Consider the following 15070-nt stretch of genomic DNA (forward strand, 5'->3'; position numbering starts at 1 on the left):
GGGGATGGGTGTTTTGCCTGCATGTGTTTGTGTACGTGGGAGCTCAGAGACCATAGAGGGTATCGGATCCCTGGAGCTAGAGTTACGGGCAGTTGTGAGCTGCCACGCGCTTGCTGCCCTCTGAAGTGGGATATGACATATTCTTGTACCCAGTAGTTGAGAGGATGAAATGAATTTGAGGTCAGCTCGGAATCCATACATCTTAGGACAGCCTGAGCTAACATTTCAAGGTCTTGTCCAAAAAGAACCTCAAAAGTATGACTTGGGCCAATAAAAAGCTGTGGTGTCTGCCGTGAAGCAGGGAAGTCTCCTAGGTGACAATGACAGAAACCCGTGACCCTGAGCTCATGCACGTCAGGGGTTAACTTAAAACCAAAGGTATCATGGGACCAGTAGAGCACAGCAAGAGCCCTCCGGGCCTGCAGAGCTGCACACCCTCACTCCCATGCCTTCTGGTTGCCTCATTCTGAACACCTCACTCTCCCACAGCCTGGCTTTCTTCGCCCTTCCTCTAGTCCAGGTCTATCCTGGGTGGCATCCAGCTCCTTCAGTTTGTCTGGCCTTCATGCCCTCTCTTACCACCCGACTCTTATTTGCCCTCTTCTCCGTTCCGTTAGTTTTTCCTCATCACTGGTGAGCTTCAGGAACCAAGACTGACTGCTTCCTCCTGTACCCCTGCCGAAACGAGTGCTCCTGGCACTGGGTTTTCTAGACTGTTCTACCCTGGTTCATGTGTACCCAATCCTGCCAAGCATAGCCTCACCCAAGCAGCAGGCTTGCCTGGGGCTAGCCGGAGGCAGGAACCCAAGGGCATGCTGGGCAGCAGTACTTGACTGGGGGGAGGCTAAGAGATGAAGACAGCGACGGGGAAGAGCTTGTGGGAGGCCGAGAGAGAAGCCCGTTCCTTCTAGGACTTCGCAGCCCAGGTCCTGAGCCTTCAGTGGAAGGTGGTCACACTGCGTGTGCTTGCAAAGGCCTCTTCCCTCGTCACCTTTGCTCAGGGTAGGCCCTAGTGAGGGCGGTTAACCCTGGGAGTGGGGGCTAAAACAGACAAGGACTGCCTAGTCACTTCCTAGTCACTCCTCTCCAGCTCTACAGATGAGGGAAACGATGCCCTGTGTGATAACCTGTCCAAATTGTCACATGTCCAAGTGTTCCACCTGCCCAGTCAGCGTCCTGACCACACCCTCCGAGGAGGGACTGAGAGCGAGTCTGGGCTGTTGAGTCCACTGCCTGGACACACCTGCTGTACCTTTGCTCTCTAACCCACCTGCCCAGACCTTGACAAGATTCCTGATGTGTCAGGAGACTGCCTCCATGCCAGAGGCCTCCTTCCCCATCAATTGGGGTGCCCTGTACCCAATTCACCAATCCCTAGTAGTCCCATACAGGTTTTAGCTTCAAATTCCCATGTTTTATTTTCTGTAGAAAGCCCCAGCCTCACCTACCCCAGACCCCATATCCGGGGCTACCGGAAAGTGGAGAAGGTCTGGGTGCCAGTGCAAGAAGCATAAGGCACACCCCGGGATCGAATCTGCAGGGTGTGGAAGGTGAGGGGTGGATTGGGGCCTGACGAGCCAGGGTTCAGGGACTCCGTGTGGGGCTCCATCACAGTTATAGGGACTGCATAGAACAGCATCTGTGGCCGGTCGTCATGGCGTCTCAGCGTGCCCTTGCCCAGGAGGTGCAGGATACAGGAGAGGACGTCAGAGCTCCTGCACGCTGCTCCCCTGCCAAGGCTGCTGACCAGACCCCGAGGAGGACATGGCCCCTTCTCCCAAGCTTCTAGCACCTGATACCAAGAGCAGAAGGAAAGGACAGGTCAAAACCACTGAGCTTACCAAGCTCTGTCTTCTGTGCTAGTCACAAACCCCAGACTGGACGTCCCTAGCACAGCAAGTGTGGCCCAAGCACATGCATCACACACCGAGAGGCTACACTGAGTCAGGTCATTCAAATAAGCCCACCCACCCCCACCTATGGGCATCACCCCCATGTCATGCCTGCCACCACCTACCAGATGGACGAGCTGATCAATGTGCAAGCCTTCATCCCCATGAGCCTTGAGGATTCGGACAACAAGGCAGTTTAGAAGGTTCCTTCTCTTCTCCAGATTCCGGCCCTCCTCATCCTCAGCCTTCAGGTATGTCTGAGGTGGGATTAGCCACACGTTGCCCCTCCTCGGCCTGGGTTCCTCACTATCATCTCGAATCTTGAGCACCCCTGAAATGAACATTGGTCACTTGCCTGGAAAGGTCCAGAGAAGCTCGTCCCTGTCACAGGGTCTTGGGCCCTGAGTGCATACCTCCTGGTATGTTCTTCTGCTCCTGAAGGTCTAAGGGGCCTCGAGATGAGGTGAGAGGCCCGATTGCCTTGTTAAGCACTTCCGGAGGGAGCTCTGAGAGAGCCTGCAGGCTCTCAACAGACACCGCCTTAGAAGGGATACAAAGCGTTTAAGTCCTCCCCGGAGGCCCTCCCCAGGGATGAGCTGGGGAGGACGGAGGCCAGAGAACAGAAGCCAGTGACAGTGACTATGAAGGAACAGGCAGAGGAGGGGCAGGCCACCTTTAGATGGTTGAGATGCAGCAGCAGCCACATCTGTACTGTGGACACATGTAGAATCTGATCGCCAAACTGCACTTCTGCCCGGCCCTGCCACGTCCACTGCAGTTGCCTGGGTGACTCCTTCTCTAAGCCAGAGTGGCTCTGACCTGAAGAGATGACCGTGAGGGCATGGGAGAAAGGGGAGGGAGGGGCATGCTCTGTCAGGGAGGCTTTGCCTTGATCTCTGCAGTGTACAGCCCCAGGCACTCTGGCTTCTGATCTCAGCTTCCCTAAAAGCCTTGCCTGTCAAGGAGTCAGTCTGTGCCAAGCAGGCTGCAGCCATGCCCTAAGTTATGCAGAGACAAAATTCCCGAGCCAGGAAGACTTGCCTCCCTGCTTGTCTGGGGACTCCTGAGGGGGCTCCTCACTTCACCTGCTCTTGTCTTGTCTAGGATCTGATGTCCAGTGAACACTTTTGAGACTAAATGTGACTAATCAGGAAGGAGTCTCACACTCACTCTTTCTGTTTTCCGAGAGGGTCTCTCTATGTAACTCTGGCTAATCTACAATTCACTGTGCAGACCAGGCTAGACCCAAAACTCTTAAAGATCCAAGTGCCTGCCTCTGGAGTTCTGAGATTAATGGTGTATTCGACTACGCCTGGCCACACACCCACCCCTAAATGCCTATGGCCTCTCTTAGAAGAAGTCTGCCTCTATCCTCCCAATTCCTAAGAGATTCCTGGGGTCTGAACTCCAACAGCAGCCCCACTTCCAGCTAAAACTTAAAGCTCCTCCATTTTCCCACACAGCCATTCTGTCCCCCGAAGGGAATCTTATTTCCTGTATCCTGTACCTCCTGAACAAGGGCAGGCTGAGATGCCATGTTTGAGACATCCAGGTTTCTAACCTCAGCATCTACCCCGACTTCAGGTTCCTTTCTTAGTGATCCACCCTGTCCCCACCCGAGCCTGCTCCAGATGCTTACTCTTGCTGTAGAAGTTGGAGTAGTGGTTGATGGTCCCCCTCAGGTACGAGGGCAGGCATGTCGTAGGATTGAGCATATGGCACACGGAGGCAACAGGCCAGAAACGTGGAGACAGGACAAGCACACACACTTCTGGCATTGTCCCTTCATAATAGCGCTCTTCCTCCTCCTCTAGCTCCTCCTCTCCCTCCCCTTCCTCCTCCTCTCCCTCCTCTTTCTTCCCTTCTTCCTCCTCCTCGTCTGCCATGGCCACAGCTGCTGTCTCTCCGGCAGCGTCTTCCTTCTTGCTCTTGTGTTCCTTGCCACTGTCCTCATGGGCCACCTGAAAGGGAACGAAGCTCACAGATGCTGAAGGCCTCCTACGCACTCCCTGCTCATCCCTTCCCCGGAGCCCACCTGGATCTTCTTTTCTGTGTCTTCCAGCTTCAGGAGCTCCTGGTCGAGCTGCTGGAGCTGGTAAACGTGGAACCGACGCTGCAGCTCCTCTGAGATGTTCAGGGTCTGCAGCATCTGCTGGGGGAGGCGGCCGGGGAAACAGGGACCGATCTGCTCCAGCACGGCCCCCTCCAGCCAGCTGGAGCCTACGCTCAGGAGACGGTCAGCCATGTAGTGTCTGCAGCAAACACAACCAGCCCAGGTCTCAGTGTGGCCAGCATGGCCCAGGTTCTCACTCTGGCCTGCCTGGATATCAGACGCAGGCCATGTGAGCCAGCCCTGCCCCAAAACAGCCAGCCTGCCAGCCTGCCTGCCTGCCTGCCCCGTGCCCTACTCAATAGAGGCGGAAGATCAGATCTAAACTCACTGGTAGTAATGCTCAAAGGTGGTGGCTATCTCCAGGGGAGATAAAATCAGGACAGACTCCAGGCATCGCTGCAACTGTGCCAGCATCTCCATTCCCCGGGCTCCGCCCATCCGGCTGCCTTGGATCCTCTGGTCAATGTGCCGAGCAAACTGCTCACTCACCTGGGAGAGCATGAGAGAACATGGGTGAGCGGGCCAGCGCCTGAGGAGAACATGAGAGAATATGGGTGAGCGGGCCAGTGAAGAGAACGGGGACAGGCAGAGAAAGCAGGGATGACCACCACCATCACCCACTGGTCAGCCTTCTTCACCACTCTCTTTAGGAGGCACTGGGGAAGGAATCCAGACTAAGAAGCACACACGTTACCACAGAACTACAGCTGCAGCCGCATTAACAGTTGTGAAAACTAACAGTTTCATTAACAACTGAAAAAAAAGAACCAGTTCCCCGCCCCCAGCAAGCTATGTCTTCAAATCAAATAACTCAAAAATGAATAAATCAACTGGGGATGGTGGCACACGTCTATGACCCTAGCATTGAGAGGTGGAGGCAGAAGGATCAGGAATTAGGAGGGCAGGGCGGAGAGTATAGCTAGAGTGCTTGCAAAGCCCTGGGATCAATCCCTACCACCGCATAAACGGGGGTAATGAGTGGTACATGCCTGAAATGCCAGCGCTCTGGAAACAGAGGCAGAGGATCAGAAGTTCAGAGTCATTCTTGGGCTACATAGTGTGTTTAAGACTAGCCTGGGCTATGTGAGACCCTGCCTTTGAAAGAAGCTGGGCATGGTACCTCAAAACCTTTAATTCTGGCACTTGGGAAACAGGCAGGTGGAACGTTAAGTTCAAGGTCAAGAGGCCAACCAGAGATAGATGCTGAGACTCTGTCTGTCTGTCTGTCTGTCTAGTGCACGTAGTGATTCTTTTCCTAGGCTTCAATATATGGTCATATCCAAAGGACCTGCTCACCACAGCAGAGAGACAGAGGTGGTCCACTCTGGGGAGGCAGGGGAGAGGTTACAGGGAGAGGGCCAGGTGAGGTACGTGAAGGAACGTACATGGGCAGCCCTGAGGAAAGGGAGCCTCAGCAAGGCATCAGCACAGCCATTCCGCATCGCTAGCAAAAAGGCGGCCCGGGGCCCGAACAGCTCAGAGCTCGACTTCTGCAGGATGTAGTAACGCTCGCAGTAGCGGGGTACGAAATCGTCGTCTTTCCAGGATGAGGTGAGAAACTTGTTCACCTGGAAGGAAGGGGATGGAGAGTGAAGAGGCGGCAGTGCCACCAGGGTCCCACCCCTAACTCCACACTGGTGGCTACTCACCTGCTCCTCCACCACAGACCGCCAGCAGCGGGTCAAGTTCCTCATGATGCTGCTCGGAAGGCCGCGGGTGGTCAAGGAGCTCCAGTCATGACTTCTATTTCTGCCCTCTGTGGAGAGAGGCGTGTGTCAGAGGCAAGGACCACAGCCCCTCAGGTTCCCAAGGACAAGCCCCGAAGACCTTTGCCAGCACGCTGTGATGTCTGGCTTTGGGAACTCATGTGCCGAGTATCGCTCCTGTTGGAGTCGTCAGTACTCACTGGATTGGGAAATGGCCACCACCGGAGGTGCCGCCTCACAGGGCTCCACGTGGACCAGGAGGTGGGTGAGGTGGCGAACCCGGGAGGAGAAAGCTGCGGCCCGGCTCTGGGGATTGTAGGCAGCCTCCCTGCACTCCAGGTACTGATTCAGCAGCCAGCCTAAGGAACTGGTGCTGTCCTCATCTGGAGGTTGAAAGTAACAAACCTAAGGACGGCTGATCTCTGGGGAAGCAGAGCGGTTGAGCTCACCAAGGGACAGCGAGAGACCAACCACACACACACAAGGACCCAGGGAGAGGAGCATTCCGGCCCGGAAGATGTGGGGATGCAGGCGACAAACACACGTTCTCGTCTAAAAGGCAAAGAGCAGAACCCAGGCGTTTGTAGCTCAGGAACACTGAGGAGCGGGCTGAGGCGTGGGTGGTTACCGGGCGAGGTGATGTTCTGCACCAGGGGGCTGACCAGCGCCTCCCAGCAGGTCTTGCTCAGTGCTAGTGCGGCCTCCTCATCAGGGAGGAAGCGATCTGCAAAATTCTGCTCCTGCCGCAGAGCCCCGTTCAGTCTGGGGAGGACAAGGAAGAGTTCAGGCCCTATGGCTTCTATCACTCTGCATGCAGCCAGCACCCGGGGCAGTATTTCAGAAGAGCCCAGGACTCGCAGCACGCCTCCCTCCCGCACCCAGAGAAAATCTCACCTCAGAACGCTTTGACCGTCCCCAAGCCCTAGGACAGACCTGTCTCCTGGCCTCCTAAGGACCCTCCCATAGTTCCTTTACCCAACCTGGCCTTCCACAGACACACATGCAAGCTCTTACACACCTAGAACTTAGGTGTAGCAGGCTCCGGCGATCCTCAGCTATGTCCTGGCTCCACGCTTGTGCACGAACCATGTAGAAGAGGCGTGTGTGCCGGCACAGCTGCTCTCGGAACACTGGCCAGAAGGTGGGCTTCGGGCCCAGGACCTCCAGGCCCCGGATGCGAGTGTTAATGCCGCCCTGTTAGACACGAGACCTGTAGCATAGGCTTCACCCCTTGAGCCACCCCAGACCCCAGCTCATCTAAAATTCTAAAGGCATCATCAGGATCAGGGCTGCCATGGGGTAGTTTGGGTGACAGACATCTGGGTTTCGTCGTCCTGTTGGGGGGCTCAGAGACCTGTACCAGGAGCCATTCGTCACACCCCACCTGCTGACAGCGCTTTATTCGGATCTGGACGATGGGCCAGAATCGGGTTAAATTCTCCAGAAGGATTACTCGGCTAGCATGCGGCATCACGTTCACCTGGTGAGGGGCAGAGAGGGCTGTCTCCTCCTTCTGCGTAGACAGGACTATTAACAGTCACATCAGCCCTCTTGCAAATCCCTCTGTCCTCCACCCCAGGGACACACAGGGCTCCTGACAGAGGCTTTAGTGCCTCTCATCACACAGGTGCAAGGATAATAGACTAGTTTATGTGTGACTCATTGCATGTAGGGCTTGAGAGTTTAGACTCAGAAGGGAAGAGAGAGGTTACCAGGGATGGGCCGGGGCATAGGGGTCCCTACCGCATTGAGTTCTGTATTAACAGAGCTGATGCTGTCGCCCCCACACACCACCACCCAGGCTGGCATGTAGCTTGAGTCCTCACCAGCCACCAGTAGAGTTAGCTGCCTGGGAATGGGGAGGAAGAACCAATGGGAACTGGGACCCCCGTGTCATGTCCACATTCAAGAGCCCAGGTGACTCCGGCAGGACAAATACAGGGCCACCCACGCGTGCATGTGGGAGCGCATTACCTGATGAGGACACCCGGGCGCATGTGCACGGTGATGAAGTGGGAGCCGGCAGTGCCATTTGACTCCCAGTAGGTCTTGGCGTTGCGGTCCGTCAGCCTGCTGGCCCGGTGTGGGTTGGAGGACACCTCTACCTTCTCCCAGTACTTATTTTTCTTCACTTCCGCACTGGAGCCTGGGGGGGGGGGGTGGGGGACGCGGACAGCGGGAAAGGGTAAAGGTCACAGCCAGGTAAGCACAAAGGGGACAATGGGTGATGGTAAATGAAACAGATCAGGGACAGACACTAACCCTGGCACAGATATCTGAGAAACACATCAAAGAACGGGATTTGGATGGGCCGGTGGGTTCGTCTGTGGTCTTCAATCTGGCCCAGCACCATCTGGAGCCAGAACATCAGAGAAAGGAGAGACACAAGGCTCAAGCAAACACACACAGAGGAAAGGTCAAACACTAAGGGAACACACACCTCCAGGCTCACTCGAGCCAACACCCAAACCCTGCCATTGCTCAGAATTCATGTTCTTAGGTAGCTCAGAACCTCCACTTCCTCCTGCCCTTCCTCCTGACCTGGATGCAACCGCCCAGAATATTTGTGGTGAGTTTCCGGTAGAGGTGAGCATGCTTCTCACACTTGAACACCATGTCCCGCAGCTCCTGAGCCAACTCCAGTTTCCCTCGGTGCTTTTCCAGGACCTTGGAGATGGCGTCCCGGGCTCCTAGCTGGTTTAGGATCACCGCATAGTCCCGGCTCGTGGAGGTCAGGCGGTGTAGGAAAAAGATTAGTTCCTGGAGCACCTGAGCGGGGATGTCAATCAAGGGGACAGTGAAGAAAGGGGCAAGCCTCGGCTACATGGATAGCTGTGGTGACTCATGCCCACTCTGTGCTGGGAGCCGAGCAAGGCAGTGTGTGGAAGTAATATAAAAACCAGGTGCAGTTAGAGAAACAAGGTCAAACCTATGGGAAGAGCCTGCTTGCCCTCTGGGGCTCTTAGCCACCAAGTATGTGGGGAACAGGTAGAGGATCCTCAGTTCTTGGACTCAGCTGTGGCTCCCAGGAGCCAGCTGCAGGATTGGTGTTGAGATGTGTAGGCCCCCAGCCCAGACACTTAATGAGGGCTAGAAGGGAAGAGAAGGCCTGAACTTCTCTCTGGTCTAGCTTGGCAACTGAAGGCATCGACTTGAGATACTCATTAACACCATACATTTGACCCTTCTGAGGCCTCCTGTACCCAGGACCTCTTATAGAAAAGTCTGCTCCCTCACTCCCTCTCTGAAAAGATTTCGTAAAGTTATTTAAATCTTATGTGAGAGTATTTGCCTGCCATTACACCGTGTGTGCATGTGACTAGAAAGAGGTGTCTACCTCCTCCCTAGAACGAGTTACAGATGGTTGCGAGCTGTCCGGTGGGTGCTGAGAACTAAATCTGGGTCCTCTACAAGAGCAGCGAGGCTGCTCCCCTTCCTCCTGAAGGCCTGGCTGAAGCCCGCCGAGCTCATTTCTATACGCTTAAGGAAGCAGGGGACAGACTATAGATTAATACAGTGGGTTACCAGCAAGGACGCTCAGACAATGAGAATCAGGTAAGAGCCAGAATTCTCAAGGACTACCTTGTGCCATTTTGACTTGTGAACTTTTCTGAATATTACCTATTTAAAAAACATAAGATTTTCATTTTAAAGGCAAGAACACAAAGACTCTGTTGCATCCTCCAAGCCTCACCCGGGGGTCTGCCTCACTGGGGTCCTCCCACCGCCCAGCATCTCCCCAGAGTGGGACAGGGCTACCTCTCGGTCAGTATTGGGGGACCGAAGGCAGGTCATACAGGCATCCATGGCTTCATGCCAGGGAAGCAGCAGTGCCTCAGGGAAGTTCACCAGCTGCATCAAGATTCTAGGGGGAGAGACAGAAACGGGAAGGTAGAGAGATAATCAGGTTGGTGTGAGGCCTTCCTGTGCCCAGCCCTGCCCCTCACTGCTCTCCCACCTCAGCGCAGTCAGGTGCAGGGCCTTGTTGCTGGCTGGAGTGTCCAGACTCCGCATGAGTGTGAGGAAGGGCTGGGGCTCCTCCTGCAGCTGCAGCAGGCATGGCTTGACCTCATTTTCCTGGGGAGCCTCAGAGCTGAGGGCTCGCTCCAGGTCCACAAGGAGCTTCCCAGATGGGCCCAAGCCCTCCACCAGTTGCCGCAGGGCAGGGCTGGCACTCTGAGATGGGGGATCTTGGGCTGGAGGAACAAGAGTGGGGTAAGAATTGGCAGTACCTGTGTCAGGCAGCTCGTGACCCACTGCAACTCCAGCTCCAGCCATCTGACAGTCTCACTGGCCTACTTGGGGTATCTGCATTCACACGCACGAACCCACATACAGACACATAATTAGAAATAAAATCTTCTAGAAACAATAACTGAACACAGTGGTTCATGCCTGTGGTTCATACATATGGTGGAGACAGCAAGGACCAGGGCAGCAGGAGAACTTGCCCCCCCCCCCCCCCAAAAAAAAAAGAAGAAAAGAAAGAGAGATAGAGGAAAGAAAGGAGGAAGAAAAAGTGTGGCGGATGGGTCTACAGAGATGGGTCAAGATTAAGAACACTTGTTTTTCCAGAGGCTCCAGGTTCAATCGCCAGCATCCACTTGGCAGCTCACAACTAATTAGAACCTCAACTCCAGGAGAGCCGACGCCCTCTTCTGGCCTCTGTGGGCACTGCATGGACGTAATAGACACACAATACCCATACGAATAAAATAAAATAAAAATTTTTTTTTGGCTTGGTACTTTTTTTTTTTTGGTTCTTTTTTTCGGAGCTGGGGACCGAACCCAGGGCCTTGCGCTTCCTAGGCAAGCGCTCTACCACTGAGCTAAATCCCCAACCCCGGCTTGGTACTTTTGAGACAGGGTTTCTGTGTAGCCCTGGCTGTCCTGGAATTTGCTCTATAGAGCAGGCTGGCTTCAAACTCAGATATCTGTGTGGGCCACCACACTCAGCTAAAATAAAATCAATTTAAATAAAAGATAAATGACAGCTGAGGAACGACATCTGTAATTGTCTTCGGGTCTAGACACACAGGTACGCACGCGCGCGCACGCACACGCACTCACGTGGACGCACATATAAAGTTTCTGGGACTGTGGGTAGGGTATCTCTTTCAGACAGGACAGCACACTGTTAGAGGAGACCCCCCTGTGACGACACTCTCCCGAAGGCAGGTGTCTCTGCTGCTGTCTGCGGGACACTCACCTTCAGCGCCAGCCTCATCTTCAGAGTCCGTTTCGATCCGGAATAGGTTAAGCTGGTCATCTAGCACAAACGGGCGGTTTCGCTTCCCTACCAGGACTTCGGGGCCGTACTTCCGGTACACATAGCAGTTGAACAGGTCCCTCAAAGCGCTGTCATCAAGTTGTTGAGGCAGAGACAGCATCAGGTCCTGAGCCAACTCAACAGGTACAGTCAGCTCGGGCAGGATCTCAAAGTCCAGAACATGCTGTGGGAAGAAAGTCAGCCCGTAGCAGCTGAACGAGCAGATGGTGAGAGGTCCTCTGGGGGAATGGGGAATCTCCACACACATCCACCATTCTGAACCTCTGGTAGCTGACAGCCCACCAACACTTGCATCTTTGAACTTCCCAGACTCCTCCACTGTGGGCCCCTGATGCTATCTGACCTCCACGTCCCCTCCCGAGCTTTGCAAATGTTCCAGTCCAGACCTGTAGGGGGCGCCTCTGAGGAGTGCCTACCTCCCCCTCCAGGAACTCCTGAAGGAGCTCCACCACGTGCTGCCGTTCCTCTGCGTTTAACTTCTTGATGAAGAAGAAGAGCTCCCACCACTCGGCCTGGGTCAAGTGCTCTCTCTCTTCCCTGTCTTCCTCCTCGGGCACCACGTAAGGCTCGGCAAAGAGCTGAGCTATGGGCTTCCAGTGCTGGAATGGCGGGGCTGTGAAAACGGGGCGTGCCAACGGCCAAGTCACTGCCTGCCCAGGTAGGCCTCTGCTTCTCGGCTCAGAGCCAACCCCTCCCCGAGCTCACCTACACCCAGTCCTCCATGGACCATTGCCCCCTGGTCATCAATGTCAACCACATCCTCAATGTCTTCCTCAAAGCCCAAGATCTCAAGCATGTGCCAGTGTACCCAGTAGGTATGGCCTGTCGAATCCCACAACACCTGGAGGATTGGAGCGCGGGAAGAGGGAAGGAGAAGAGGATTTGCTATTAATCAGCTGAGGCCCAACGCTGGGGCTCATGGTCTATAAGGTGACCAAATAGCAACACTGGCTATAGAATATATAGAATGCATAGACGACAGTGTATATACAGACAGCCCCACCCTCTCTTCAGCAATGGCCTCTACTTCCTTTATTCTAGTTCTGTTTTTACTCTCTTTCAGACGGGGGTCCCAGACTGGCCTCAACATTGCTATGTGGTCACGGCTGGCCTTGAACTCCCATCTTCCTGTCTCTCTCTACCTCCCGAGTTCTGAGACTACAAACATGGCTACCACGCCTGGATCGTCTCTGTCTTTGATATTCAATGCTTCCATCTGGCCTCAAACAGCCATTGCCAAATTCGGATCTACCAGTTTCTTCTTGGGTCCGAACTTCCTTTAATCACATATCCCAAGGGTTCCATGTCCTTTCAACTGTTAATGCCTTTGCCCTTTGGATCTTAACTGAGCCTCTAGTACAGAACACCCAGGCATGCATGCCTTACCCAGAATAGAATTTCAGGGTCTCACTACTGTACAGCCTTTACCTGGACCGGAGGCATGCCGTCGTTGCTCTGTCGGAACTGGCCTTCGTCCCCAGCACTGATCTCCTCGAAATCCTCCAGCATCCGTACCCGCATCCCGGGCCGTAGCGTATCCCGCACATACAAGGCATAGGTGTTGACACTCGCAAATGCGGTGCGCGGGCGAAACCGCCTTGACCTCCTGAAACGCTGGGCACGGGGGCGGAAGAACTCTGTTGGCGGAGGCTGGAAAATGGGAGAGGAGCTCTCTGATCTGCTTGAGGCCCAGTCCCAGCGCATGGCTTGCACCAGCTCGGAGATCAGAGTGCCCATGGCCATACTGAATTCCAGTTCCACCCGGCCCCTCCCAGCATTCAACTCCTCTGGAATGAAGTTGTTCTGGGCATCTTGATCCTCTGCGTTGCCGTTCAGCCGATCCAGGAGGAAGGTGACACATAGGTAGCGTTTCACCAGGGAGAAGAGCAGCCGTCCTGGGACCTATAGAATATACCTTTGACCCTCACCCATCTCATCTTCTGCCCTCTTTCCGGAGCATCCTCTGTGGCAAATCCTCAGCTCCCACTACCCCATATTCCCAAAATACCTGTGGCAGCTGAACGCCCTCGAAGGACATCGGGTGTTCTGTGAGAGTAGCCTGGGCAAACAGTGCAAGCAGAGCGCAGCGGCTGTCAAAATCCAGGTGCTTTTCGATGGCCTCTTGTTGGCTCAGTGACAGAAGGATCTGGGTCCGGGTTCCTGAAACCCATACCTCCAATCAGAAACAACTCCCTAAGCCCAATCTTTCAGGCATCTCTCCTAGCTTTCTACTTACTACCAATCCTTTGCCAGAACTCATTGGGAATGACATATTTTGTTGATTTGCTTCAAGAGCCAAAGTTTACTATCACACATACACACCCAGACACCCAGACACACACACCCAGACACACACACCCAGACACACACACACACACACACACACACATTCTGCAACAGTCTAAGCTCTTCTTTTGCATAAAAGCTAATGGATTAATATGTTCTTGCTTATTCAATCTCCCCCACCTCCCCAATAAACATTCTCCCCCGCCCCCGCCCCCTCTTTTTTCTTCCAACTTAAAAGTGAATGACAACAGAACCATTACGTACTGATGCAGTCAGAAGGTCCTGTCACAGTGTCCTCTGAATCCCTGAGCCAACCCAGACCCTCTCCTGTTCTCCCTTCCTCCCCAACCTGCCCCTCACCAGCATCATGGGAGGACAGAGCTTGTATCATCCGGCCTGCGCTCCAGCGGATCTGATAATCAGGACTGCTCAACATGTGCATGACCAAGTCCAGAACTCTGCGATCTTTGAAGACGCCCGTGAGGGGTTCAATGCTGGCATAGGCACTGAGTACATGGACCGTGTGAAGGAGTGGGGCAGGAGGAACAGCGCCCACACACTCCTCCAGCTGCCGAAGGGCCCTCTGAATCAAGGACTTCACATCCGTTTCCATCTCCCCCAGCACAGATTTATCGAGGGCCCCAGCCTCTGCAGACTCCTGGGAAGGTCTGATGACTTGGCCATCCTCCCCCAGCATCTTGTGGCAGTTGGCATAGATCTCATCGTCAGTCATCCATAGCAGGATATGCTCAGCCTTGCAGTCCACTTGACTAGAGTCCCCATCATCTCCGCGCCTGAGGATGAGCCAGCGGATCTGATACTCAGGGTGCCCGTTATGGCCAACCCGTTGGCGGATCAATTCATCCGGATATGCGTGCAAGCCAGGCCCCAGGGGCACCCTGAATTCCCTGTAGCGGAGCTCCCCCACCATCCTGGCACCTGAGACACACAAGGAAGAGAGAAGAGGCAAGCTAGAGTGAGAGGGAGGTCAGAAAACAAGGGCATCCAGGAGTTGGAGGAGCAAATGCAGCAACAGCTGTTATGCTGGGTGGGGTAAAGTTGGGCCTGCTTCAGGCCGAGTGAGACCTGGACCGAAGAGAACACTGTGGAGTTTGTTATTCGAGAGCAAAATATTGGAGCTAAAAGGTCTCCAAGGCTTGTAGCCTTGAGTGGGTTTGGTTCTGGACAATGGGAAGGGCAGTGGTCTAGAGCAGTGTTGGGTTTACAAATGAAGCCCAAGATCCTGGGCCAGTAAAGGGAACTTAGGAAAATGGGTGTGTGGAGGCACAGGACTGTGTCAGAGGAGGGATGAAATCTCTAAATTGAAGCACTGGGTGGTCAGGCCCAAAGGAAAGGGCACAGAAATGGCCATCAGCAAAGCTGACAGGCTGGGAGAAGGGGAAGGAATGGAGACATCCATGCCAGAGCTGCGAGGCCGGGGAAAGGGTGCATCAGGGGTCCGATGGATAAGCGGCGCGAGGCTTGGTGGATGGGAATCAAGACCTGAGAAGGTCGGGAACGGGCGTGGTGGGATAGGATGGGGAGGTAGGCCCGATAAAGGAGAGTCCCAAAGCATGGTGGGGAAGGGGACGAGAGGCTCCGCGGGCGATCGGAAGCCCAGAAAAGGGGCAGGGGCCGCGGCGGGGCTCTGGCCACCTCAGAAGTCCACCGGGATCCTGGCGCGAGGCCTGTCCTTTGCAGAGATAGGGACGCGCTGCACACGATGGCGGCTGCTGCGCTGACGAGTGTTTGGGCCCCGCCTGGGCCCCCTGAAGGGGTCTAG

At 54.6% G+C, this 15070-nt stretch overlaps 1 protein-coding gene across 1 annotated transcript; it reads right to left on the reverse strand.

Moving 5' to 3' along the window:
- Positions 1–1392: 1392 nt before the first annotated feature.
- Cul7 (cullin 7) lies at positions 1393–15034 on the reverse strand. The gene is made up of 26 exons (NM_001426929.1): positions 14944–15034; positions 13648–14226; positions 13010–13161; positions 12430–12903; positions 11707–11842; positions 11418–11614; positions 10921–11164; positions 9670–9907; positions 9471–9576; positions 8253–8480; positions 7974–8064; positions 7686–7857; positions 7455–7560; positions 7096–7191; positions 6730–6905; positions 6340–6473; positions 5912–6094; positions 5655–5761; positions 5391–5573; positions 4334–4494; positions 3928–4144; positions 3532–3853; positions 2566–2711; positions 2306–2432; positions 2018–2223; positions 1393–1792 (listed from the first exon to the last, which is right to left on the reverse strand). Exons 2-26 carry the CDS (start codon positions 14216–14218, stop codon positions 1469–1471), a joined length of 5097 nt encoding a protein of 1698 aa, NP_001413858.1. The 5' UTR covers positions 14219–14226; positions 14944–15034; the 3' UTR covers positions 1393–1468.
- Positions 15035–15070: the final 36 nt, after the last annotated feature.

The sequence above is a fragment of the Rattus norvegicus genome, chromosome 9 (assembly GCF_036323735.1).
Source record: "Rattus norvegicus strain BN/NHsdMcwi chromosome 9, GRCr8, whole genome shotgun sequence".
NCBI lineage: Eukaryota > Metazoa > Chordata > Mammalia > Rodentia > Muridae > Rattus > Rattus norvegicus.